This window comes from Natator depressus, chromosome 18 (genome assembly GCF_965152275.1).
Source record: "Natator depressus isolate rNatDep1 chromosome 18, rNatDep2.hap1, whole genome shotgun sequence".
Taxonomy (NCBI): Eukaryota; Metazoa; Chordata; order Testudines; family Cheloniidae; genus Natator; species Natator depressus.
This window is the reverse complement of record NC_134251.1, coordinates 9461774-9488892: the sequence shown is the minus strand read 5'-3', so window position 1 is coordinate 9488892 and position 27119 is coordinate 9461774. Positions and strand designations below refer to the sequence as shown.

General features: G+C 48.9%; 2 protein-coding genes across 2 annotated transcripts; both read left to right on the top strand.

Moving 5' to 3' along the window:
* Nucleotides 1-2029: 2029 nt before the first annotated feature.
* LOC142000674 (chymotrypsin-C-like) lies at nucleotides 2030-11089 on the top strand. Its single transcript, XM_074975110.1, has 9 exons — nucleotides 2030-2097; nucleotides 4520-4621; nucleotides 5333-5421; nucleotides 5521-5618; nucleotides 6408-6530; nucleotides 7785-7921; nucleotides 8724-8869; nucleotides 9980-10129; nucleotides 10613-11089. The coding sequence occupies exons 2-9, from the start codon at nucleotides 4582-4584 to the stop codon at nucleotides 10616-10618; spliced, it is 789 nt and encodes a 262-aa protein (XP_074831211.1). The 5' UTR covers nucleotides 2030-2097; nucleotides 4520-4581; the 3' UTR covers nucleotides 10619-11089.
* Nucleotides 11090-13967: 2878 nt separating this feature from the next.
* Nucleotides 13968-24312, top strand: LOC141974376 (chymotrypsin-like elastase family member 2A). Its single transcript, XM_074934050.1, has 8 exons — nucleotides 13968-14061; nucleotides 15962-16050; nucleotides 17373-17470; nucleotides 18786-18914; nucleotides 21864-22000; nucleotides 22749-22894; nucleotides 23332-23484; nucleotides 24196-24312. Exons 1-8 carry the CDS (start codon nucleotides 13968-13970, stop codon nucleotides 24211-24213), a joined length of 864 nt encoding a protein of 287 aa, XP_074790151.1. The 3' UTR covers nucleotides 24214-24312.
* The last annotated feature ends 2807 nt before the right edge of the window (nucleotides 24313-27119 follow it).

The following is a 27119-nucleotide window of genomic DNA, read 5'->3' as shown; positions in this document are numbered from 1 at the left end:
CCTGAGGCCACTCCCCCACTTGGCCTCTCCTGCCCCAGATGATCCGCCTCTGGCTCGTTCCTCTCCGCCCCCACCTGCTGCTTGCTCCTTTCTGCCCCCTACCCCTGTGTGAGTGGTGGGCCGGGCCTCTGGGGGAAGAGGCCGAGCGGGGACGGGGCCTCGGGGTGAAGCGGGGGAGCTGTGGCCATAGTCCAGGCGCCAGGGTCCAGAAAAGGTTAATCCGGCCCTGATGATACCATGAAGTTTTAGAAGCAGCCAGCAAGCCCCATATTAAGCAGCTCATCTAAGCCAGCAGGGGTGAGAGATGATCTGTACCAGCCTCCCACCCTGGCTCCAGTGCCAGCTGTCCGTGGCTAGAGGTCGCTCCAGGCTGCTTTTGAAAGCCAAGGGTGTTCAGTGGGGCCGCAGGCTTTGCAGCCACAAAACTGACAATAGTGTATAGAGGGGAGGAGAGCAAACAGGCAGGCTGCAAAGACATCCTCCCCTCATGCCACCCCGTTGCTCAGGTTCTGATTATAAGTCACTATGCAAAACCTGTAAGAACTAAATTAATAGATTTTTAAGGTCCCACGGGACCATTATGCTCACCTAACACAGGCTGACCTGCAGCTATAGCTTCTGTTGGCGTTTGAGCACAGCCACCTGGTAAGGGGTGCCAAAACCATTTCACACCCGGCATCAACTGTTGCGTTGGCATCTACAAAGCGTGCCGGGGACAGTTTGCATGGGACTCTATCGGGAACTCTACAGGAAAGGAAGCACCATTGCATTTTAATGTGTCAGTCAGTCCGCGGGCTGCAAGGCGCTCTCAGGTTTGTGTCCTCCCAGGGCATGAGAACGCAGCACTTCACCTCGCACCCTGCTGGAGGCCCATGGTTCTATGTCTGACGAGGAGGTTTGGCAGTAAAATTCACTGCATCTAGGGCACCCAAGCTGACGCTTTGCCACCAGCGAGGGCTCTGGGGGGAGCTGAGCAGCTGATTACTCAGGTTTCATGACAGCTGAAAAATGGGTCCTTGAGTATTTGCCTATTTGTCTTTCTGCGAAACACCTGTTAGCACCTCGCTCTCAGGGGCCTTCCCGCCAGAAGCAAAGCTAATGCTCCAATCTGTGGGAGCTTGGCTGAATTCACACCAACGTGTAAAAGAACTGGAGCCTCTCACAGCTGAGCTCTCTGCAAGGGTCAGCCAGTCCCTTTGCAGTGTCTTCCTAGAGCTTCTAATCTGACCTGAACATCACAGGTTCCACCCAGCACCCACCCACTGAACCCAACAACCAGAATAAGACCAAATTACACAGCCTTCAAGAGACTAACGTACTGTGTGCGGCAGGCAGAGAACAGGGAGGCCGGAGGTGCACCAATGCCTCAGGGCCCCACAATGGCGTGAGATCTACCCAGCTGATATGTCATAATTTCTTCCAGCGCCTCCTCTTCTGATGACTCCACATCTTTCACCGTTTCACCTTTATTACTTGAGAAGGTGGGTCTAGGCTCACTATCTCCTCAACATCCTCTGTGATGAACATCAAAGAAAACATTTGTCTCTGTAGTTGCACTCCCAGTTCTCTAGTATTCCAGCAAATCCACCGATTCTCTCACAGTCTTCTTGTTTCTGATCTACTGTCTCTGACATACTAGTGTTATCTCCATTGGGGGGAAAGCCCGGAACAGCAAAGCCCCTCGTGTGAACGCTCTTATTGCCAGGTGAGTGCCTTTGTGTGGGTTAGGTCAATCCACTGCGGAGAAAGTGTCCACACAGGGAGTTAGTGCAGAACAGCTATTGCACTTTGAATTCCCACCCTGGCTATTCTTCACTCACGGCCCTGTCAATTCCCCAATTCCCTGTGAATTAGACAAGCCCTTACGTTACCTCTTGTGATTTGTTTCTGCCTTTGGCTATTTGCTCCTCAAATTCCCTCTTGATAGGCCCAGTGTCCATCTCACAGAGTCTGGGCTCTCCATTCCCATTCTTGACACACTGACCCTTCTAAAGCTTGGCTTCCTTTTTCATATAGGGCTACCCCTGTCTTCTGCAACTCCGTTCCGGTTGCCCAGACTCCAGGCTGAGTCTAAGGGCCGGATGCTCAAGGAGGAACGTAAGTGCTGCAAGGCGGAGCGGGGCAGCACCCATCTTTTAGGTGCTGGGCTGCCCAGGGGAATTCACAGCTACACATTAGGTGTCCAGGCTCCCCATACACACAGTGTGTGGGGCACGTTAGGCACCGAGTCACAAAAGCCAGCAAGCTCAGCGGTGAGCTGCCTAAACTAGCCACTAGCCCAGGGGTGGGCAAACTTTTTGGCCCGAGGGCCACATCTGGGTGGGGAAATGGTATGCAGGGCCGGGGCAGAGGGTTGGGGTGCAGGAAGGAGTACGGGGTGTAGGAGGGGGTGCGGTGTGGAGGAAGGGGCTCAGGGCAAGGGATTGGGGCAGAGGAGGGGTGCAGGGTGTGTGAGGGGGCTCAGGGAAGTGGGTTGGGGTGCAGGAGGGGTGCAGAGTGCAGGAGGGGGCTCAGGGCAGGGGTGCGGACTATGGGAGGGGGCTCAGGGCAAGGGGTTGGGGTGCAGGAGGGGTGTGGGGTGCGACGGGGCTCAGGGCAAGGGGTTGGGATGCAGGAGGGGTGTGGCGGGGGTTGGGGTGCATGGGAGTGCAGGGTGCGGCAGGGGGCTTAGGGCAGGGAGTTGGGGGGCGGGGTGTAGGAGGGGTTCAGGCTCCGGGGTGGCAGCGGCATGCACTGGGGCCAGGGCAGGCTCCCTCCCTCCCTGCCTGCCTGCCTGCCTGCCTGCCCTGGCCCTGCGCCGCTCCGGAAAGCGGCAGGAACCACGTCCCTGCGTGGCCCCTGGGGGTGGGGGGGCACAGGGATCCGCACGCTGCCCTTGCCACGCCTCCAGGTACCTCCCCCAAAGCTCCCATGGGCCGCGGTTCTCCATTCCTGGCCAATGGGAGCTGTGGGGGGCGATGCCTGGAGGCAAGAGCCCTCTGTCCCCTGCCCCCCCGGGGCCCCAGGGATGTGGTGCCAGCCGCTTCTGAGAGCAGTGGGGGCAATCCTGCGGGCTGGATCCAAAGCCCCGAGGGGCTGGATCCGGCCCACGGGTCGTAGTTTGCCCACCCCTGCACTAGCCAGTCAGGGGCTTTACGGACTGTCACAGTGGAACTTAGGTGCCTAGATCCAAATCTAGTTTGGCACTTAACTCCCATTGAAACCATCTAAATATCTTTGAGGCTCCTACAGGTCAGGCAGCAGCTGGACGGGGATTTTGTGAATGCCAGCAGCACCTAAAATGCTTTCTGCAGAAGCCGGAACATCAGCTTTACTTTTGGAAGTAACCAGATGGTTTTTCCTTAATCCCGTTACCAAAAACAATTGTCCCACAGATTCACTTGCGCGAGCCGTTCTGAGAACACGCCTTGAAAATATGGAAGTGCTTAAATGTTACAGAAGCCCTTCAGAGGCCTAGGAACCCTGCTCTTGTAACTAGTAAGAGAATATCCTCGCGAATCTGTCGCAAGGCGAGGCAAAATGATACAGCTTCTCTAGCGATAGGCCAGGTTCTGCCTCCCTTATTCGCATTGTCTGCAATCTTACTCCACCATCGTCCCATTGAAGTCAGGGGGCTTCTTGTTCAGAAAATTGCTACAGCGTGCGAGTGCTCGGCTGGACTGAAGCTATTGCTAAGGTTATCCCTGGAATGTTTAAGTAGTGAGGCTCAGATCCTCAAAGGGCTTGAGGCACCAAATTCCCATGAGCATTAGGTACCTAAATACCTTGGCAGATACCGGCTTGACCCCTTTTCGGTGTCAAAACTAGGTGCTGGAGATGCATACGCATCTTACAGTGGCCCCACTGTTATACAGTAGCAATGGGTGGCCCAGTAACCCAGACCAAGCCAAGCCTCCCACTTGAGAAGAAAAAGTTTCCGAAATGAGAAAATACTTGACTATAACACCGGTACTTTGCCTGTGCTATAGCCTCGTCCATGTGAGGCCTTCAGGGAGCATTAATTAAGATGGAAAAACTGATGCACAGAGAAGATCAGGTAAGCGAGCCAAAAACGACTGCCCATTAGCGGATTAAACATGGTACAAACCCAGTGTATGGAGGCCGGAGAGCAAAGTTTTGCCTTTTCTTTACTGACCCCAGGATCTCTGTGTAGAATGAAAGCATTACCTGGTTCATGGTGCCTGATATCCTGGGTATGCCTAAAAGCAACTGTGGCTTGCCCGGCATGGCACGGTGAGTGAGCCTTTACTACGTGCATCTGATGAAGTGAGCTGTCGCTCTCGAAAGCTTATGCTCAAATAAATTTGTTAGTCTCTATGGTGCCACAAGTCCTCCTTTTCTTTCTACAGAGAGAGAAATCCTGCTAGGTCGCACATTTTAAAGGTAAGACATTGCCTTTTCTTCCAAACTGCCCAGTGCATCATGTTTGCTGAACGATAACTTCCCAAGGTTAGGAACAAATATTTATCTCACCGCGTATTGGTTCTATGCTGCAGCTAATCTCCATTCTTGGCTTCAGGTCAAACTGGTCTTACCCTATAAGTAGTCAGCAGTCCCCTTCGCTGAACCTAGACAGTCACCATGTTCGGGTTTGTGTTCCTCGCTTTGCTCCTGGGCTATGGTAAGTTTTTTATATGTCTGGCAACTCCAGTCTCCTTGGATGGGAAGGGAGAGGGGAGGCCTGAAATGAGTGCAGGGGGCTGCCAAATGACAGCCTTGGCGACTGAAGGCCTCTCCCTCACCACAAGCTGGAGCACTGAGCAAGCTTCCTGCTGGTGTCCCTCAAACCTACTCCACAGGGACTTCTTCCAGGAGCCAGATGGGAATTCAGTTACCTTGGCCCAGTTAGACCTTGGCCTCACTACAGAGACCTCAGGCAAGGTGACCAGTTCACACCCGCTGCAATATGGACACTTGTTCCTGAGAATTTGAAAGTTGCACTTGAGAATGGACCCAATTTGGGTCAGTTAACTTGGGGGATTTCCTTGGTGCAGTTTACTGTCAGTGTCCACAGCATATTGAATGCAGGTTTACCATACACAGGGCTTCTCCTCTTCCCTCCTAAATTTCCTTGGTATGTTGCGCATGTGAGCATCTCTTCTGCAGATGCCCAGCTCAGCTTGATGACAAACTTGCATTCAATCCAGTTACATGGGTGGACAGGGGGCGGGGGAGTTCAGGTGGAAATAAAGCTCACAAGCACATTCCCCATCCCCAAATGAACTTGGGACTCCTTGAGCTGGTTAGCAGACAGGAGCATAGGGTCAGGCCATTAGTATGAGGTTGTGGTAATTTGTAAATGCTCATCTCTCTTCCCTGTTGCATTTCCCAGCGTACAGCTGTGGCGTCCCTGCCTACCCACCTTTTGTTGCCCGTGTGGTCGGAGGTGAAGATGCCAATCCCCACAGCTGGCCCTGGCAGGTAAAGAAGCAGCGTTATTATTGCCCAAGACTGGGCTTTATTTTTTTAACCACTGGGTGAAATCCAGGCTAACATCCTCATGCTTTCGGTGAATTCCAGATTTCCCTCCAATACGACAAAAGTGGCGTCTGGGCTCACACATGTGGCGGGACCCTTATTGCTACCAACTGGGTCCTCACTGCGGCCCACTGCATCAGGTAAACCAGTGGCTTTCAAGCTTTCCAGATGACTGTACCCCTTGCAGGAGTCTGATTGGTCTTGTGTACCCCAAGTTTCACCTCACTTAAAAACAACTTGCTTACAAAATCAGACACGAAAACACAAAAGTGTTACAGCACACGATTACTGAAAAATTTCTTACTGTCTCATTTTCACCATAGAATTATAAAAATAAATCACTTGGAATATAAATATTGTACTCACAGTTAAGCGTATAGTATACAGAGCCGTATAAGCCAGTCATTACTTTGTACTGACTTTGCTAGTGCTTTTTATGTAGCCTATTGCAAAACTAGGCAAATAGCTAGATGAGTTGCTGTACCCCCTGGAAGACCTCTGCGTACCCCCAGGGATACATGTACCATGGCTGAGAACCACTGAGATAAACAAATAGCCATGGTGGGTGAACGAGGGCAGATAAGCCATGCACACAAACTAGGAGTGGAAGTCTTTTGCCAAGGGAACAGGCCCAAAGCCCTTGTCCAGGAAGTCCAAGTGTTTAGTGCAGAAACACAGCTGGGGAGGGGACCAAGAGTGAGAATACGCAACTCATGCTAGGGGTGCGTGGGTCTTTGCCTTCATCTGGTGCCTGATCCACAATGAGGCTAATAGCTGTCCTCTAACAGAGTTACTTCCTTAGCTTTCATTGATGGCCTCGTCACAGCTAGGAAACGAATGCAAGGCCTAAGCAGATAAGCTGTGAATGTGGAGGCAATCAAGAGAGGCGTAAGTTTAACGGTGTTTTCTCCTGCCGTTTGTTCCTATAGCAACAGCAGAACATACCGAGTTCTACTGGGGAAACAAAACCTGGAGGTCGAGGAACCTGGCTCTGTGGCCGCTGCTGTGGAGAAGATCATTGTCCATGAGAAATGGAACTCCTTCCTGACCATGTAAATCCGCTAAGGCCCCTGGGTGCTGGTGGTGGGGGCTCTGCAGTTTCTCTTTCAGCAATTGTGCTGTGAAAGCTGAGCTCAAATCAGCCAGTTCTGGCTCTATTTCACTGATTGCGCCCAAAGCCACTTTGATTAAAATATGCCTCTGACAACTGCAATAAGGAAAGTTGCTATTCAGACGGGCCACTCTTGTGTAAAGAGAATTATTGGGTCATGTCACCAACCCTCATTCTCCCACCACCGCCCCAAAGTCACTGCCGGCCTTCCCTGCTTTGACCTGGAGTCACGTGACGTGTTTCCTTTGGGAAGCTAAGGAGTGGGCAGGGGAGATTTTTGGTTCCGTTTGCTTTCTGACTGGCTGCCGTGTGGGATGTGCTTTGGTGAGGTGGGTCTAGTGAAGGGTTGCTTTTGTAATGGAATGTCACGGTTCAGATTAAATCAATTCAATCAAATTAAGAAGACAGGCCGGGGTAAGGCACAAACACCTCAGCAGTTGTTTTATGGCTACATTGGCTGTCCATGTTTGTTTTTTTTTTTTTTTTTTTTTTTGACTGGCTCAGATATTACACTTCGTTTATTCTCATAACTCAAGTTTAAAGTGTTTGCAAACTAAGGCATGTATTTAATGTGTGCGAAAAAGTGGTTGGTAAAATTCTCAAAAAGGCCCAAGTGACTTAGGCACCTAGGTCTCACTGAAAGTCAAAGGGACACAGGTTTTAAGTACCCAGGTCATTTTTGAAAATGGGACTTAAGCCATTTTGACACTTTTGCTCTTTATCCAGTATATTAATATTGCATCTTTATTTACGGTGGGATTCTTTTTTAATACCATGTTTTGAAATTTGGATCCTACTCTAATACTGCTTAAATATGCCAACCCTGCAGCTTCCTTCCCACAGGCTAAACTCCCACTGAAATCTGGCCCTGCATAGAGCTACTGAACTGGACTTGTGTCCTCTCTGCTTGAGAGAGTTGCTGTTTGCTCTGTGGGTCTGCCTTCCACACCAAGTCAGGACTGAGCATAGACATTGACATAGACATCCGGCAGTTAGAAATGAGCAAAGGAGGGAAAGGAAGGTTGTTAGTGAGCCCACTCACTCTTGAGTGTGGAAAGAACAAGAACTTGAACATCTTACTCAGCTAGAAAAGAAAAGGTGGGTAAGAGGGTCTCAAAGGGTCTCTCAGTCCTCAGGAGTCCAGTGTTTCCCAGCTGAGTTTAAACTTCCCCTCCCGATCTGATTTGGGTTTCAGCAACGATATTGCCCTGATCAAGCTAGCGGAGCCCGTACAACTGAGCAAGACGATCCAGCCAGCCTGCCTGCCTGCAAACGGTGCAATCCTGACACAAGACTTCCCCTGCTACATCACCGGATGGGGACGCCTTTGGAGTGAGTAGAGCACCTTCTCCTACAGCCGTGGTGTCCCGCTCCTAGGACGTGGCCCAGTACCGATAGACTCCAGTCGTTGCTGAGTGTTACTCCAGGCTACCTGTTTTAACAATGAGCCTCCTTTGCAAGCTTCCCATGTCACTGGCCCCGCTCTGACATGCCATGGCCATTGGCCCTCTCACAAAGCTAAGATCTGGAACAGCCTATGCACTGTGAAAGGCTAGAGTGAGCATGGGCTGGTTCAGTGGAGGCCAAAGCATGGGGAACTGGTGCAAGTGGCCAAAAAGATTGGAAACTATTATGCTGGAGGAAATAGGACACAGTGCCTTCAGGCTGACTGAGCTCCTGAACCAGAAACCAAAGGATGTCTGAGCTTGGATTTCCCTTGGAGCCAGATCAGATCTCAGACTCCCAAAAGAGCTAATAAATCATAAAGGTTAGAGGTGGAAGAGAGTTAGGAGAGTTACTAGTTTACCTGCTTGACAATGCGGCATTGATTCCTACTCTTTGTTCTAGTCCTTTTCCCAGTCTAGTCTTCTCTGATTAACATCTTAAATTTACCTTTACTCAGTTTCTTCCCATAATGCTTTTACGCACCCTCAGTGATTCTTCTCCTTCCTTTGCTGTTTGCACCCTTCATATACTGGTATCTTGAGTGATCACCAATAGCCAGTCAATCTGATGTTTCCATTTTCTGAATAACCTCCCTTGTGTAGAAGACAGCTCCTGACTTGGCTTCTCACCTGTGTAAAACGCTCCTGATGGTTCTTTTTCTTTTTTTGTGATCCACTCTGTTTACCAGCCAATGGCCCCATCTCTGATGATCTCCAGCAGGCACTGCTGCCTGTCGTGGACCATGCCACTTGCAGTCAGTGGGACTGGTGGGGCTTCATGGTCAGGGAAACCATGGTCTGTGCCGGAGGAGATGGAGTTGTTTCTGGATGCCAAGTAAGTCTTCCCAGCACGGTAGTGCTGCATCCTTTCTCATCACCTCTCAAGGAAGGTGAGCAAATCCTGTTGGCAGGAACTGGGGCATGTGCTGATGGGTTCACAGCAGCATCTCATTGGCTCCTAGGGACTCCCTAGCTATGAAAATTCAACCAAGAAAGTCCTCTGGATAATGACATCGAAGTGAGACTTGGCACCTCTGATATTTGCTAACAAGCTGAGTGAGTTTTGTGGCACAGCTGAGCAGTCCATGTATCAAGTTTGGAATATAGGACTCCCTGGAGTTACAGGTTCAAACCTAAGCAGGGATCAAGTCACCTCTCAAGCCATGTTATTTACTTCTTTTTGGGGGCGTAAGGGGAGGATTGAACTCAATCTTGCAAACCAATGTCCTTTTTGATCCATGCAAATTAATTAAAGATCCCACAGTGCTTTTCATGAGATCCCAGTGTCTCTTCTAACTGCTGAGCAGAAAGAGTTAATCTGGCTATTCGCCACACCAGAGTGGCTGCATTTCACTGGTGATTGATGTATGCCTTTGACAACGCAGAACACAAATGTAAAAGATTCATCCACTTCATAGCTGAGCACAAGGCCCATCCTCTGAACTGAAGCAGCTGTTGTAGGTTAGAGTGAAGTGCCTGGGAGGAGAAGAAGTCTGAAGGTGCTCGCCTCACCCATATCTGAACACGAGCCTCTTATTTCCATGCAGACACCAATTCACCCACTTCTGATAGAACAGTGGAATTCAGCTTGGCCACACACCCAATAGAACAAGTTACTCGAATGCATGAGCGAAGATACGCAAGGCTGCCTTGAAAAAGTCAAAGCTACCAGTTATTTCCTACTCCGAGTATAGAGAAAAATGGTAGTGTCCTATGTACAACACCGGGTCACATATAGACTTTCTGAACAGTGACCACAGTACAGAATGAAGGCATTATCCCCAAGAGTTTGAAGAAGTCCAGGACACTAGACACAAAAAAAAAAAGGCAGAAATTCTCTCTGTATCCTCCCAAATCTTAATACTAAGAAAATCAGCCAAGCCTTATCGCTGAGCCAGAAGGACTGTTACTATAATAAAAGTTTCCCTGTTTTGTGTTGTGTCAGGGAGATTCTGGGGGCCCACTGAACTGTCATGGCGCTAATGCTTGGGAAGTACATGGCATTGTGAGCTTTGGATCTGGGCTGGGCTGCAACACTTATAAGAAGCCAACTGTCTTCACCCGGGTGTCTGCCTACATCGACTGGATAAATGAGGTAGGTATCAGCCCATTAAAGCAAAGCTCCAAGTGCTTAACTAGATTTCTGCACACTTACGTGAAATGATTATCTAGTTGCTTTTATTTAAGTACCTAAAAGAAAACCGATTGACCCATCCCAGAACTACTATCTCTGTTTCCTTTTCAGTCAGCTCTCGATGACTAAATCAAATGTATAGGCCTGCACCAAAGCCCTCAAACTCTGGGGAAGTTTGGAGCAGGATCGCAACTGAACAGCCTTGGCCCATCTTTGGTGCCATCTCTACACAGCAAATGGTTTTGCTGCTGTCCTACAAAAATGAGGCATTCTTGTGTCCAGTGTCAAAAATGGAGGCCTAAAGTTAGGCTCCTAAGTCATTACTTAGGTGTTGAAGTAAATAGCCTGAGCACCAAGGAGCTTCCATTGACTTCAGTGGGATTTCAGTGAGAGCTACTAGGTAATGGGCAACTTTGAAAGTCCAGCCATTTATTTCGTCCCTAGATTTGAGCCTCCTGGCCTAGAAATAGTCTACAATGCTGGAAATGCCAATAGGAGAGGAGACAACCCAGAGAGACTTAACTCAGCTGCACCATGCAGAAGGATTGGGGGTTTGCCTCAGATGCCGACGTTACTTTAGAGGAGAGTGGTCAGCTGTTCGGACACTTTTTGAAATTTATAAAGAAATCTCCCAGTTTTATGACCAGCTTGTTGCACGTGTATAAATCTAATTGGATACCCAGGACTTCGGGCCCGTCTGTTTTAGCTTGCCACAGTATAGGTTACACTTCTCCAGTAGGAGAGAGCCATTGATGCTTCAGACCGAGTGGACTTGTAAATAAGAACTTGCTTTACCGGGAGCCATTTAGTCTGGTTTAGTGTGAAACTGTAACTTATTTTTTAAAAATGACTAACACTGCTTCTTTTCTTTCCCCTGTCACCAGAAAATAAATCTCAACTGAAAAGTCCAGCTCATTTCATTGATTGTAAATCCCAGGAAACCCTAATAAATTGTCTCATCATAACTTTCCTTGGTCCAGAGGCTGCTTGAAATGTGTCTGACACATGGGTACTTATTTACAGGAAATACACACAGTGCCAGTGACTTCAGTTAAGTTACACTGATTGACACCAGCTGAGGATCTGGCCCAGCTTTTTGCCTTTTCCCAGGGACACTTATACAGGGGAGAAAATACCTGAGACTAAACTGTGGAATCATGTGTGACTATCAATAGGCAAGAGTTGAAAGCAGATGGTTGTCCTTACTACTGCTGTTACCACAGCAGAACCTAGAGTTCCCAGTACTATTCCACCAGGCGCTGTCCAAACACCCAACAGAGATATGGTCTGTACCTCAAACAGCCAATTCCTCAAGGATTGGCGAGCCCAGGGTGGGCTAAAAACAAGGGGTATCAGCTCAGCAGTGAAATGATCAAAGCTATTCTGGCATCTGTACATAACGCTGAAGTGAAAGTCTCCTTGCTTTGATTTTGGATGCTGATACATTCGCGTATACAACGGCTTTATCTCGCCGGTGATGCATCCCAAACCAGCAAGCCCACGAACCCGCGTCAGTTGCACACAACCAGGCTTGGCTCTTTGTGGAATGTAACTATAAAGTAGCCCCTGTCTTACTGGTCAGTAACTTCAGGCTCCGTTTGAACAAGTATAAGCCACTTCCCTCTGCAGCAGAGGGAAGCCCACTCACCCATATGTTTACTGTCCTGTGCTTGCAAAATCGCATAGCACATTCCCCCACAACCACTCAAAGGAAGATTTTTGTTATGCACACGCAACAAAGCAAAGGAGGGGAAAGGTGTTGGTCCTACCTGGAATCACTCTCTGCCTGATCCTTTCATTTTTACGTTGAAAGAGATGTTTGGATGCCCCCGTATGCTTTGATAGATCATGCAGTAGAACTGTCTGAGGGAACACAGAGCTAAAATGACAAGTGAGCATCTCCTTTAACACCACCGGTCTGGCGTGACTGGGATGTTCACTGCAGGAGATCCCCAAGCATGGCGGGAGGAGGAGCAAAGCCGAGGAGCCACTCCATGGTGGCTGCTGTGCACCGTGCCACAGTTCAGGGCAATGGCAGCTGTATTCCCCCTCCGTGGTCCAGCAAGGCACCCACTCCCCAGCTGTCACCTCTCTTGGGTGGGGACCTGCATCTTTCCCGTTTCTGACCGGGGTATTTCCAGGCTGCACTGTTCCCTGCCTACATGGTGAGTTCTCCAGCAAGCCAGACTGCCTAACCCAGCCAGCATCTGTGCTTTGCTTTCTCTTCAGAGGCTACAAACAGGGTAATGGCCCACAGTTAAGTTACTGTGCAGCCCTTTCTAAGCAAGCACATTTATTCTTAAGGTGAAAGCATTACAGCAAAATCATTAGAAACGATAAAAGAACTGACATGCTTGCTATTAAGCTTACTGGAGATCAGGCCCCTAACGCCAACAGGTGCTGACAGGAGTCAGTCCTTCAAACCCTATGCATGGTTTTCTCCTGGGGCTACAAGTTCACAACTGCTTTAGCTCAGAGCAAGAACAACCGTGCATAGGTTTTGTTTTTCCTTTATAAGGTTTGGGTTTTTGCTCTTGTCCTCATGTAACAGCTGATCAGCAGACAAAGGTCCTTTCCTCAGGGCATAGCTTCAGAAGGCTGGGGTTTTGCACAACTGGGAAGGAGGGGTGGTTGTACATTTGCATTCACCTCCCCCCGACGATTTTCTGGGAAGCCCACTTAAATTTGTTCGTCCCAAAAGTTCATTCTTGCCGGGCACATTGTTTCAAATAGTCCTTTGGGGCTCAAAACACATCCCAGGGTTTACACTGGTCACCTCTTGCCGCTAGAGAAGTTGTGTACAATTCCACACTAACACATAAACTTTGCATTTTTAAAGGATTCCAGAGCTACTTAACCTTAATTCACTAAGGATTTTCCTGGATGATGCAGAAAATTGTCCTGTTGCACAGCCCTGTTGCGTAGGGGAGTGGCTAGGGGATTAATGCAGTCCTAGACGCGCCAGATCCAACCCTCCCCTGACCTGCTCCTCCAAAAACACCCGTGCATTGGGGAAGGGAGCATGGCTCTATAGAATCTATCTGTGGGCTCCTGGAATCCTGCCCCACCTTCCCATGGGCAGTGGAATGGTACCTGTGTGACTGCAATCAGGGATTGCTACACAGTTTTTTTTTTTAAGGGTGAGGGGTAGAGAAAAGATTGGGCTCTAACTCTGTATTGCATCTCATAAGGGTGCTCAGGGCTGGAAGCCAGGCATTGCTGAGTTCTAACCCATTCACTGTTATCTCACATGAGCCACCTCACCATTCTCCTCTTGGCAAAATGGGGTTAACACTTCCCTACTTCCCGGGGAGCACAGAGCGGGCTCGCTGGTCTGTGCTTTGGGGATGAATGCGCATGCACAGCAGAGAGACTAAGACAGATCAAAGGACTTCACAGAGCTAGAGCAGAGGGCCCCAGAAATGAAGGGGCAGCACCCAATCCATGTGCGCCAAACCGTGCCTCCTGGTGACTTTTAGGTTCACTACACAACCTACATTGTAGAAGGGAAATACTGTAAAATATTCACACTCTCGCTCTCTCTCACACTCCCACATACACACACACCTCGCCCCACCACCGTCCCCAGCTCTATGTATAAGTCAATTGGCCTTTCTAAATTAAAGTGCCCGTGACACTGGGGAATTGAGCAAACTGGTTAAAAACAGCCCAAGTCCTGTGGCACACACAGCTATTTGCCACCAGTTCTCCTGCCAGCGTGCTGGGTGTTCCCAGAGCACATGGATTATTGGCTCCAAACTCTGAAGTGGGTTTTGCTCTTCGTTCAAATATTCCTCTGATGTGGATTGATACTGAGACCAAACTCATCTCAAATCTGAGCCACCCCGGGTGCATTGCAGAGTGCCGTCATCAAGGCAAGGAAGAACGGCAAGGTAATGAACAACAACAACTGCAGATCCAAAGGTCTCGGGGCAGGAGTTCAGGTTGTATTGTGGAGATGGGGCTGTGGTTAAGTTTAATGGGAGTTGAGATCACATGCTGGGGTAACAGACAGGACTCAAGTAGCTCAGACAATCTAATGCTACAAGTTTCTTTACTTGAGCCGGACTGGAAACCTAAACGTATTGACATCTGCCGTGAGAGGAGGGTTGATCTGATTATAGCCATGGTGTAGGGATCAGGAGACCCAGTGTCTGTTCCCCACTCTGCCACTGACGTCCTTGGGCATGTCACATAGCTTCTCTGTGCCTAGGTTCCCCATATTAAAGCTGGGGTAAATGGCACTTCACGTGAGGATATACATTACAGAGTGTGAGGTGCTCAGATACTACAGTGACACAGGATAATGAGTACTGTAGATAGAAAGATGCCCCAAGAACCGATCAATTAATGGGCAGTTTCTCCATACAGATAACAGTAAGAAAGCCACATAATGTATCTAGCACCAACAGTGTGATAGGCACTATACTGGCAGGTCTGGAGAAGCCTGGCTTCCTGCCCCCAAAGGACTTAAATGCTTTTTACCACCTCTCAAGAACCATCTCCTCCAATGCAACAGAAGCGAGTAAATGATGGGGAAACCCAAGGTGTGATTGTCAGAACTAGCCCCATTTAATATCCTAAACCATCATTACCTGGGAAATGTTTGGAAAACAACCAAAGATGGATTTTGGAAGGAAAAGTTTGGTGGGACCCATACGCAGCAGCCTGGTGAGTTTCCAGCAGGAAGGGCTTTACTAGGGCTGTGAAAAAGTTCTTACATACAGTTTCTAGCTTCCCAATTACTTTGGGGCTGAAAGAGAAGGTGGCAGTGGGGGAGGGGAATTGTTTTTGGGTCTTCATATTTTTGGGGCTGGGGAGCTCTAATTATTGCTTCCAAGTGCCCACTGTTCTCCCCATCTCACCACCTGAAAAAAGGCAACTTAGATAAGGGTCTAATAATATGACAATGCCAGTCCCTTCAATGCAGGCCCTTCCCACACCTTTGCCCCTTTGGCCACACAGCCAAAGTCCTTCCTCACCCATGCCTCCCCCGCCTTACCTACCCCTCAAACCCAGGCCCTGGTGGCTTTACCCTAAAGTCCCATCCTTCCACTGCAACACCAGAGGCTCCTGGAGGACTTTGTGGACTAGGGGTTCCCCATGAATTGCTGGGGCGGAGATTTACCCCCCCCCCCACCCCAAATTCAGGTAATTTTCCCTTCCATCCACATATTTGTGACCAGGACTCAAGATAGCGGGAGAGCAAACAGCTGCAACAAACAAAATCCAGCTCACGCAGCACTCTGCACCCAAGGCAGAGCTGAAGCCAGCATCTCAAGGTCCATCTTTTTTTAGCACGTGCACACACAGGAAAATGTCCCATGGGTGTGAAAATTCCCACTGGTGACTGAGCCACACACCCCCTGCTCCAGGCTGTATCTCCAAGAGATAAGCCGCACAGCCATATAAGAGGGCTCAGAAGATGCACTGCTCCTGACACAGCTACAGGGCACCATGATCCGTATCCTGTTCGCTACCCTGATGCTGGCCACTGGGGGTATGTATCCCGCCTAGACGTAGGTTTTCATCTGTTTTACCAACCGCAGACTTCGAGCTTGATCCTGTGGTCCTGATGCTGACCAGCAGCCTGGAGGTGCTGAGATATCAGAGTAATGGGTGCAATGTAAGGGTCAGAATAGACTATGGCTTAGAAACGTCTGTAGTGATAGAAAGGGCACCAGATCGGTCCCCTAAGTTCAAACATGTGTTACACAAAGATCAGGTCAGTTTTGGTTGGTGGCTTGATCTGTTCTGATTTCTAAAGCAGACCTCATCTTGTGTCTCTTGCAGCCCTCAGTTGTGGGAATCCCGCCTACCCACCTCTCTTGAACAGAGTGGTTGGAGGAGAAGATGCAAGACCATTCAGCTGGCCCTGGCAGGTTAGTGATTCCCGGGTTTCCTTAGCCCAGTCCAGGATACCTTGAACCACGTTGCCTTCCCATTACGTTGGGCCTTGCTTTGCTCAGCCTGCATGTGCGTTGATGGCATTTCCCTGTCTGATATGCGATAACTTTTGAACACGATATCCAATCAATTCCAAACTTCCAGGGAACGTTCTAGGCATCAGTGGTCAGAGCCCTACTGAGTTTAGTGAAAATTGGAAAACAAGAAGGCAGAAAAGTGGAGGACACCTGGAGCCCCCGGCCTCTGGTTAGCAGACCCAGCAGCTATAGCTGGGTCTATAATAATAGACATAGATCAGCGAAGTGGTTGATGGCAGCCATTGACCCCTTCCAGTGTAACAACATGCCCCAGATCTCAGCCCTGCCCAGCATCCCAATGGAGCAGAAGGTTTTGATCCCCTGAAGGACTTTGCTCCCACATGGAAAGAAAAGAAATAATTTAACAAATTATACAAGCGGGATTATTTACATATGTCCCTGATGTGAGGGGGATGGGAGGGCAGCACACAAGGAGCTTAGGGGGTAGAATGGGGAATGCAACTTAAGGACCCCTGGTGGGTATGTGAGCTGAGCCTACAGAGGCAACAAAGTGTAGGTGTATCGTGGCTGTATTCTGAATGGGACACACTACAAGGCCAAGTGGCCTTGTGCTTAAGGTGCAAGAAGAGGTGTGCGAACTGAGTTCTATCCCCAGCTCTGCCACAGACTCACTGCCTGCCCTTAAGCAAGTCACTTAGCACCCAATCCAGCTCCCATTGAAATCAGTGAGGGAGGAGGAACTTTCCCTGGTTTCAGTGGGTGTCAGAACGGGCTCTCTTTGCACCCAGAGCCATGTGGTGAGCCCTTTGATAAGCTTGTCAATAAATAGCAAACAAGGAGCATGCTGGGAAATGATCCTGACTTGCTATTTTGGGACACGGCACCTCCGTTTCTGATCCTACTCCCAAGGGCCCGTATCAGGATTCATTTGCTAATGCTGGAGCTCCTCGTACGGAGTGTGCTAAAGACGAGTTACCAATTAATGACTACTATTAATCACAACATCCCAGATGGTTCTGCAGCGTTACTGTGCTCTTTTCAAGAACTAACTGGGGAGCGAAGTGATTCCTGTCTACAGCTGACAGGTCAGCTAAGTGTCAAAGCCTGCTCGGATCCATCAGGATGAAAGCTCTGGAGGAATAAGAGACCAATGTCATTATATTTTGCTAGGTCTGCAGAGCCATGCTCGGCAAGTAACCGGTGTCTCAAAATAGGGACTATTTGATCCGTGAGTAGCATTCTTACCATATCGTTCCTAGGTCTCCGTGGCATTCAGTGCCAATGGTGGCTGGTATCACAACTGTGGGGGAACCCTCATTGCACCCAACTGGGTCATGACAGCTGCTCACTGCATCAGGTACGTTAGCTGCCGAAGCCTGGACAATCATTTCTTTTAAGTCAACGTGCAGAAAGCTGTCAGTGCTCTGCGAGAAAGAGAAAGCCAGTGCATATTAATAACAAAAGGGACAGATGCCAGTGCAGGAGCCACCTCCCCAGTAGTTAAGTGATTCCTTCAGCCTCCACTATCTCCGAAACTTTCAGACACATTCACCTGAGCTGCTGACCACTTGTGGCTATTGAAGAGTCCACAGCAGTTTCTGTAAGAGTACAAGTGAATTAACCCCAGTGTCCGAGCCAAATTCCAGCTATGGCAACTGAATTCGATTCAACGCCTCTAAATTGCTCCGTGGCACAGCTGTGCATTTCTTAACAGCTGCCTTGCTCGACCCAACAGTGTCTCCCCCACCAAAAAGGTAACGACATCTAGAGCATGTCTCTGGCAGTGGCCCCTACCTGATGAGTCAATGGAAGGGGAAAACTTCCTTCCTCGTCCCCTGCCTGTGCCATGCCCTGCACTGTTGACTTTATTTCTGCATGTATAACAATACATATTAGTTATTAAATTATCCAGCCCTTTTTAAAATCAGCTGTGTTCTCGTTACAAGTTCCATAGGTTAACTAGCGCACCCACTTCCATGAGGAAATCGTCCCTTTGGGTTTAAAGTCACCTGCCATCAATTTCAGTGAGAGCTTCTTGTTCTCAGATTATGGGATGCTGTAAAAATGAGGGGCGTGATCAGCTTTGACTTCACCATCTTAAATGCCTCAGTCAAGGCCAGCTTCCCTACCCAGCACCGCAGTACAGGCCTGTTTCCCGTACACACATGCACTGCGGCTGGTTACTACCACTCCAGCCACGGAAAGCATCGTCAGAGCAGATATGAGCTCTCCCGGGCGGGCTGTGTGTGAGGTCAGATTGCCAGGGTGCACAATACTCTTCCACACACCTCTGTACCCGTGGAGATGCTTTCGTAATAGACATGGTCACACTACCAGAGAGGCCTTCGGAATTGCTCAGATGTGCCAGGAAATGGCAGCCTCAAGCGCGAAGATCAGCTGGGGCCCACGTTTAGCGGGAATCTTGGCAGGAGGCAGAGGAGCATGTGGAGATGCAGCCTCTAGTGACTATAGGTTCCAGCATGCAATGCTCCGTCCTAAACCAACGGCTGGTAATGTAGATCAATGCGTGCTGGCCCCTGCAGTTCTCAGAGGGGTTCCCACTGGAGAACCCTTGGCTGCATTCGGCCGCCCTTCCCAAAGAGGTGTGTGACTGTGCAGCAAGCCAGAAGTTACACAGCTAAGCGTGTCTCCCTGTTCCTTTTCCTCCCCAGCTCTTCTCAGACCTATCGAGTGTTTCTTGGCAAATTTGACCTAACTGCTGCTGAAGAAGGATCGACTGCCATCAGTCCACAAAAAATCATTGTCCATGAAGGCTGGAACGAAAGCAATGCCGCAGACGGGTAAGTTGATCGAAGCTATTCGTACAAAGTATGAGAGATAGGGCCCCAAACCAAACACCCCTGCACCGTGGGCAGCTCCAAATCTGGAGCCAGTTATTACAGCATAGGCCAGAGGTCCCCAAACTGTGGGTGAAGGACCATTCTGGGGAGGGGTGCAGCTGGGGCCTGGGCCAGGCCCCCCCCATGAGGGGTGGGGAGGGACCGCCACCCAGCTCCTCTCCTGGCCCCAGCCCCAACTGTTGGCCCCGTGCCCAGGGCCCCACTCCAAGCCCCATACCTGGGGCCCCGGCAGTCATCCTAGACCCCCAGCTGAGGCTCCGCTCTCGGCCCCAGCCCCGCTCAGGCCTCCAGCTTTGGCCCCCTTACCCCGTCCGCATCCCCCCCACCCAGAGCTGTGGTCCTGTTTCCAGCCTGGGGGAGAGGGGGTGCAGACTGGAGTAGGGGGGGGGGGTGCGAGGTAAAAAGTTTGGCGAACACCGGCATAGGCTTATACTGATTATTCCAAAATACCAGGAGACTGGATGTGAGGAGTGGTGAGCCCTTTCCCCAGTTCAAACCCTTGTCCCATTATGGAGGATGGGCGTGTCTGGCTCAGCGATCAGATGCCCATGACCCGCAGAGAGACAGATGCCAGTGCAGGAGCCACCTCCCTAATAATTAAGTGATGCCTTCAGCCTCCACTATCTCAGAAACTTTCTGGACACACTCACCTGAGCTGCTGACCACTTGAGGCTATTGAAGAGTCCACAGCAGTTTCTGTAAGAGTCCAAGTGAATTAACCCCAGTGTCCTAGTCAGATTCCAGCTGTTGCAACTGAATTCAATTCAACGCCTCTAAACTGCTCCGTGGCACAGTTGTTTATTGCTTAACAGCTGCCTTGCTCGACCCAACAGTGTCTCCTGCATCTTAGCAGTGGGTGAGGGGAGCTCTCACCAGACAGGTGTATGGAGAGGTTCAATTAATGTATGTAAAGTATTATTAGTAACTTGGATTGAGGCCACGTTGCTGAAGGACTCCTTGGTTCTGCTGAAGCCCTAGTGCGTTAGCTCCGTGAATCAGCTCCGTTTCCAACTTTCTACGCGTTTCATCCCCAAGTATGTGGCCAAGCCCAGCTCCCCAAGGCAGTAGTACAAGAACTAGGATGTCAGAATGGCCATACTGTCTCAGACCAATGGTCCATCTAGTCTAGTATCTTGTCTTCTGATAGTGGCCAATGCCAGATGCCTCAGGGGGAATGAACAGAACAGGGCAATCATCGAGTGACAGTCAGAGGCTTAGGGACACCCAGAGCACAGGGCTGCATCCCTGACCATCTTAGCTAATAGCCATCGACGGACCTGTCCTCCAGGAACTTATCTAGTTGTTTTTTGAACCCCATTATAGTTTTGACCTTCGCAACATTGCCTGACTGTGTTGTATGAAGAAGTATTTCCTTATGTTTGTTTTAAACTTGCTGCCTATTAATGAGCCCTGGTTCTTGTGTTACATGAAGGAGTAAATAACACATTCTCCACACCAGTCATGATTTCACAGACCTCAGTCATATCCCCTCTTCGTCGCTTCTTTTCCAAGCTGAAAAGTCCCAGCCTTCTTAATCTCTCCTCATACAGAAGCTGTTCCATACCTCTAAGGATTGTTATTGACCTTCTGTGCCTTTTCCAATTCTACTATATCTGTTTTGAGATGGGGTGACCAGAATTGCACGCAGTATTCAAGTGTGGGCGTACCAGGGATTAATAGAATGGCATTGTGCTCTTATGATAACTGCTAAGGGTCGAACCACCTCCCTTAGAGGCCTGAACACCAAGCAGTTGAGAAACTTGCTACATTATGTTATCTGCCAAAGGTAGGGCTGAACACCATTAAACAGAGCCAGACTATGTCCAACTGCAGCCGACACTTTTAGATTCCACTGGTTTATTACACCTCAGTCTAGCAATTACAGGGCACAATATCATGATGTTTATTGAGGCTCGGGAAGGCTTGAAAAATTACTTAGATGCTGCCCCGTTTGGAGAGGAAAGGCACAGCACACTGCCCTGCTGTAAGGGTGATGGGAAGGGCCGGGATTTGGCAAACCCCTAGTGTTAAAAAGAAATACAAATAACTATCCTGGAATCATTGGTGCTCACGCACAACAGATGAGCCCTTGTATGTTTGGATGCTGACTCGGGAATGAACTGAAACATAAAGCCCTCACAGGCCTCACTTACCTCACACAAGTCCTGGTGCCCCAACAGGGCCGGGGGGCATTAAGGCATGAGTTTGAGATGGAGTACAGGCAGCACTGACTGGAGGAGGAGCGGGTATGCCTCTTGAACCCAAAGGTCTCACTCCCCCGGTCCCGACAGAACACCTGCCCCAGCCTGACGAGGAAGCCTCTGGCTGAAAGGCCAGTTTCTGGGAGTCTCTGAGTAGAAGGATGAGTCGGTAACAGCATGGGCACCTCTCTAGGGAGACGCCCACCCACCACAGGGAGTTGAACAGAAACGAGTGCTTTAAATCAGGGAACCTTGGTAAACCTGAGGCTCCAGGAGGCTCTCCATGTATTCTCCAGAAGCTCTCATAGTCACAAGCTGAGTTTACACCAAAGCTTGACAGAGACAGGCCAAGCCTCTCAAACTGAGCCCTATGTGCGCAGAGGAGCTGCAGATGCTGGTGCCTGGATTTCCACACGGCTTTTGGGCCATGGGGAAGGAAAATCAAGGTGCTCCACCAGGGCCTATGGGCACCGAGGCATGTGTTTGTGTGTATTACGGGCAACACCAAGGGGTGGGACCCCTCTGCCATGCCCTGAGGACGTTCCTTCCCTCCTCCTCCCGCTAAAGGCAGGGTCCCCTCTTTCGAATAGGCGGAGCACTCTATAAATGCTACGTATTAATGGGTCTGTGTTTTCTTCCACTTTCCCTCTGTGCACGCTCCCTCCTCAACCCCGGCTTCTGAACACAGCAACGACATCGCTTTGATCAAACTCTCCCGGAGCGTTGCTCTGAGCAATCAAATCCAGCCGGCCTGCCTCCCTCCGGCAAACAGTCTCCTGGCCTCTGGCGTCATCTGCTACGTAACTGGATGGGGAAGGCTGTACAGTAAGTGTTAATACAGTTCTCAGTGGTAACACTAAGTCCGTCTGTGTTAACACCTCCTTTGGGATTGGCTGGAATAAGGTTCTTTTTTCTGGTCCCCCTCAGCCCTCAATTCAAAGAAAGAGCTGACCAGGCTCTTGCTCCACTCCTGCACCAGAGATGTTTTTGCATTTTCCTTGCAGAATGTTTAGCTTTTGTCAGGACCCCAGCTGAGGCCTCGAGGTGCAATTGTAACCCAAGTGAGAGTGGTCTGAAGGCTGCTGGGGCTGCTAGTGCTCATGGAATAGTTGAAAAGCCACTTTAAAGAAGTGAATGTTAGAGTTGGACAGCCAGCCTGGAACAGGGAAGTCCCTGTGCAGAGAACGGGTACAATGCAGGCAACAGCCTCGTGCTTCAATCCTGACCAGGATGCATCACCTAGAGAGGTGAGAGCACAGAGCAGGGATCCTGGCCTATTCATTCCTTGGCCTGTTTGCTGACGCTACCGCCAGTAGGGTGTTGATATGTGAATGTTAAAGTGCTCGGCCACCAGCTGATTTCCCATGCGATATAGGCAGAGAGCGATTGTTAAAATGGACGAGGATTATCCATCTAGTTCAGACACTTTTCTGAAGGAGGGATGCGCTAAGGACTGGATTCTGCAACCCCTCTGTGCTTGGAATCCCTGTTGACTCTTGTACCTGGATGTGTCATTTGCTGTTTCTTGACTGCCAGGAGCTAATGCTACTCCCTTGTTTCTCTTCCCTTCCAGCAAATGGTCCTTTCCCAAATAAACTGCAGCAAGGGCCATTGGCCGTGGTGGATTACGCCACCTGTTCCCTGCCTAGCTGGTGGGGTAGCACAGTGAAACGCACCATGGTCTGCGCAGGCGGCGACGGGGTGATCTCCAGCTGCAACGTGAGTCCGGAGAACTTGGCATTTATGGGCATGGCTTTAGAGAGTTCTCCATTATAGGAAGGGACTCTGAAGATGAGGCAGGGTACTAGGATCTACCCATTCTAGATGGGCGTTGAAACCCCTTCGTAGAGGTTGATAGCAATTAACGTGTTGAAAGACTATTTAATAAACACATTTCTATACCCCCACCTACAAGAGGGACCCACCACAAACCCCTGAATCCAAACACCACCTGCATGTTGGACCTGAACATGGCAGCTGGGAGCCATCTCATAAGACAAAACCTATATTCATTTCATTCACACTCCTGCCTTTCTCCCATGTCCCATCTCCAATTACACGAGACCCCTGTCAGTGACTTCTCTTCTCATGCACCATAGAAAGACGTGGATTTTTCCAATCTGGAGTTCAATGACTGTGCCTCTCCTTCCTTGCAGGGGGACTCTGGTGGCCCACTGAACTGCAGAGGTGCTGACGGCAAGTGGGAAGTGCATGGTATAGTCAGCTTCGGCTCTATACTAGGCTGTAATTATTACCGCAAACCCTCCGTCTTTACTCGGGTCTCGGCTTTCAACAACTGGATCGCTACGGTAAGGGTCTAGTGTCTGCTGCTGAGCAAGAATAAACTCTGCTGTGAACTTCTAAATGGTCATTCGGGGTAAAACAAAACAAAATACCCGCAAAACAGTTCAAGACCGAGGGTTTGTCCATTTGGGTACATAGGCCAGCAACAGCTTCCAATGTGGATACCCCGTAATAGCTAGTGCACTTTAAATTCACCCCCTAACTTATTCCATTATAACGTCACCACGTAGACAATCCCTTAACACAACAAAAGAGAATGTTGTCTTGTTTCTAGGGAATTAGTTCCTGCAGCGAACAGGTCTTTCTGTTGAATGCAACTATCCAAATGATCTTCATTTCTAACCAAAGTTCAGACATTCTGGAATAAATCTGTCACAATTTTATATTAAGGCTATATTTGTAGAATTTTAATAAATGTTAATTGATGTCCAACAACTTAATTATCTATCATCTATCATTATGATAATCAGTAACACATACTGCTCATGGCTATAATGTTCTTATCAAATATTTATTAACTATAAATGAACCCTTATTGTAAAGGATGACACAGAAGCCAAATCACCTGTCTTAAATCCTTAGGAAGAGAGAGGGTTGTAGGACTGGTTTATGTATTTAAAGGGACAATTTGGAGAGTCTGGATGTCCCTGTTCACAGATTTCCTTTGTTTTCTGGTCTGATTGCTCCCTCCCCATTTTGTTTTACACTTTCTGCAGGTTATGGCAAACAACTAACCTGAAGAGCCGTGGACAACAGACTAACCCTGTGCTGGGGGAAGGGAAGCTATTTTGCTGCTTGAAATAAAGTTGTAATCATGAAATTCCAATCTGAGGTGCTGAAAGAATCTGTGTATAATAAATAACCAACATTTGTTTGCAACAGACATGCGTAGCCTGTGCCTCGGGGAAAGGGAGGGTTTAGGAGGAAGCATATGACACGGTGGCAGGGCGTTATGCAATGGAGCATTTTCTTCCATTAGATAAACCCCAACGTGAATGGAAGTGGAATATGAAGCACGACACAAGAATGGTGGTTGGGACTCACCCAGAGCCATCTCCTTCCACAGTGGTTGACATGAGGAATGTGTGTTGTCACCCTGGTGTCCCCACACTCCCTTCTAACCCCACATTCCTGTACTAGGCTCCAGCTGCCAACTCTCCCTTTGCCTCACACCTGAGCATGGGGGAATGATAAGAACTATAAATCCCAAGAACCTCGCAATGCTCTTGATGGGAACCCAAAATACGCAATGCAGAGCTCCCAGCACTTCCCCTTTCAGTGATTTGAGGCCTTTACTCGTTGTGTTATGGCCAACCATTGGAAGTGTTCCTGGAGCGGCTACTGGCTGAATTGCATGCCATAGAACAAAGAACCACCTGAAAGCCACTTTGAAATATCAGTTAGGCTTTTTAAGACTGAGGATAATTTCTGATGATACAGTTTAACCTTTTTAAGGGGAATGGAGCCCATGATGCTTATGTCTTCCCAGCAGCCCATAAATCTCATAGCAACAGGAGTTCCATGTGCACCTGCAGAGGAGAAACACAAGCCAGTGTTCATTTTTCTACCACTATAAAATTTAACTGATTTGGAAAGAGTTAGTGAAAGGCCATAAATTCACCCTCTCTGCCTTGAGCTTTCAGAGCCAGGAACTACCCATTAGAAACAGCCTGGAAGGACTGAGGGCCACCTACATCCCCATTGCCTGTAGTCAAATGAGCCTAACAAAGAAGCTCTGATGCTCCAGAAAGGAGCAAAACCGAAGCCAGACAATTGGTCAATTCAGTCCTGCACACGTGAGCAAGAATCAGGATGAGCTATGGCCTGGGAAAAGTTCCGACTCAAAGCCAGATGGATGAAAGGTGCCATATTTGTAAGCAGGGTTTGAATGAATGCTCCCCTGGCAGCTAGCTTGGAGGGGGAGAGACTTTGGTTGTGTTTATGTAAATACAGTTTGCTCCTGCTCTGCTTAGATATTCAGCAGACAGAGCGGTGTCAAAGTGATCAACTTTGGCTGGTGTTGGGTTACAAATCACCTTAATACTGAATGCAGGGGTAGTGAAATATGATTACCAATGTTGTAATAATTGTAGGAATACGGGAAGCGGGACTGTGCTTAACCTGTCCTAAATGAGGGAGTCACACTCAGTTGAAAGAACCTCGCTAAGCCAGGAGCATGAATGCCAGAGTCCTGAGAAAGTAAGAGGGGTGGAGACAGATATCTAAGCCAGAAGATATCTGCAAACCGTTTCCAAGGGCTCTCCCCAAACTGGTTTAGCCTGTTTCTCCCCACTGTTCAAAGACTCGAGCTAAATAAGAACCTCTTTGTTATTTTAAATACTCAATCAGAGCTTAAAATCAGTTGTGATGAGGTCAATGACCGAGATCCCCTTGGGCCTGTCACCTGATGTGCTGAAATTACATCTGAGCCCATTTTCCCTGCCAGCTTGAGACTCCAGAACCCTGCCTTGTTGAGCCAGACACACTAGCCTGCTGCAACACAGACCCCCAAAGCTGCAGACTTTAACCAAAAACAGCTCAGCAGTTTACCTCTCCAACACCCAGTTCCCAATGGGATCCAAACCTCAAATAAATCCGTTTTACTCTGTATAAAGCTTATACAGGGTAAACTGAAAACTTGTCCGCCTTCTATAACGCTCATAGAGAGATGTGCACAGCTGTTTGCTCCTCCAGGTATTAATCACTTACTCTGGGTTCATTAGTAAACAAAAGTGATGTTATTAAGTATGCAGAGTAGGATTTAAGTGGTTCCAAGCAATAACAGACAGAACAAAGTAAGTCACCAAGCAAAATAAAGCAAAAATATGCAAGTCTAAGCCTAATACATTAAGAAACTGATGACAGGTAATATCTCACCCGCAGAGATGTTCCAATAAGCTTCTTTCACAGACTAGACTCCTTCCTAGTCTGGGCCCGATCCTTTCCCCGGTACAGTCCTTGTTAGTTCCAGCAGACATCTCAGGTAGTAAGCAGGGGCTTTCTCATGACTGGCAGCCTCTTTGTCCTGCTCCACCCTCTTTTATAGCTTTGGCACAAGGAGGGAATCTTTTGTCTCTCTGGGTCCCCACCCCCTCCTTCTAAATGGAAAAATTTAAAATGGATTCCAGCATCATGTGACATGGTCACATGTCCTGTGAGACCCCCAGCCTCCATTCTTCCTGGGCTGGCCCACATGTACAGAGGCTGGTTTGCAACAGAGCTGTGACGTTACTGACATGAACTGTGACCATATAGATCATTGTTGCAACCAATGTCCGATAGTTGCACCAAATCTTGTACAAAGAAGGTCAAGTAAGATGTCTATGGAAAGGTTGTAATTTGCTAGTTACGCTTATACTGTCTGTATGTGTGTATCACTTTTGTATTTGAAGTTATGAATATTGGCTCTGTACTTGTATCTCAATGTGTTTGCGTCTAAGTAGCCTCAGTGAAGCATTTGGTCAACTTCTTGAGAAAGGCCTATTCTGAGTAAGTGCCCAATCAAGAAACACTTAACTGACAATGGACTTTGGGAGACGCCAATCCACATCTGAGCTTTCCTGGGAACATTCAAGCTAACATGTAAACAATGGCGTCAGCCTGCAAAAAGCTGAATCATTCATGGACATGTGTCTTGTCC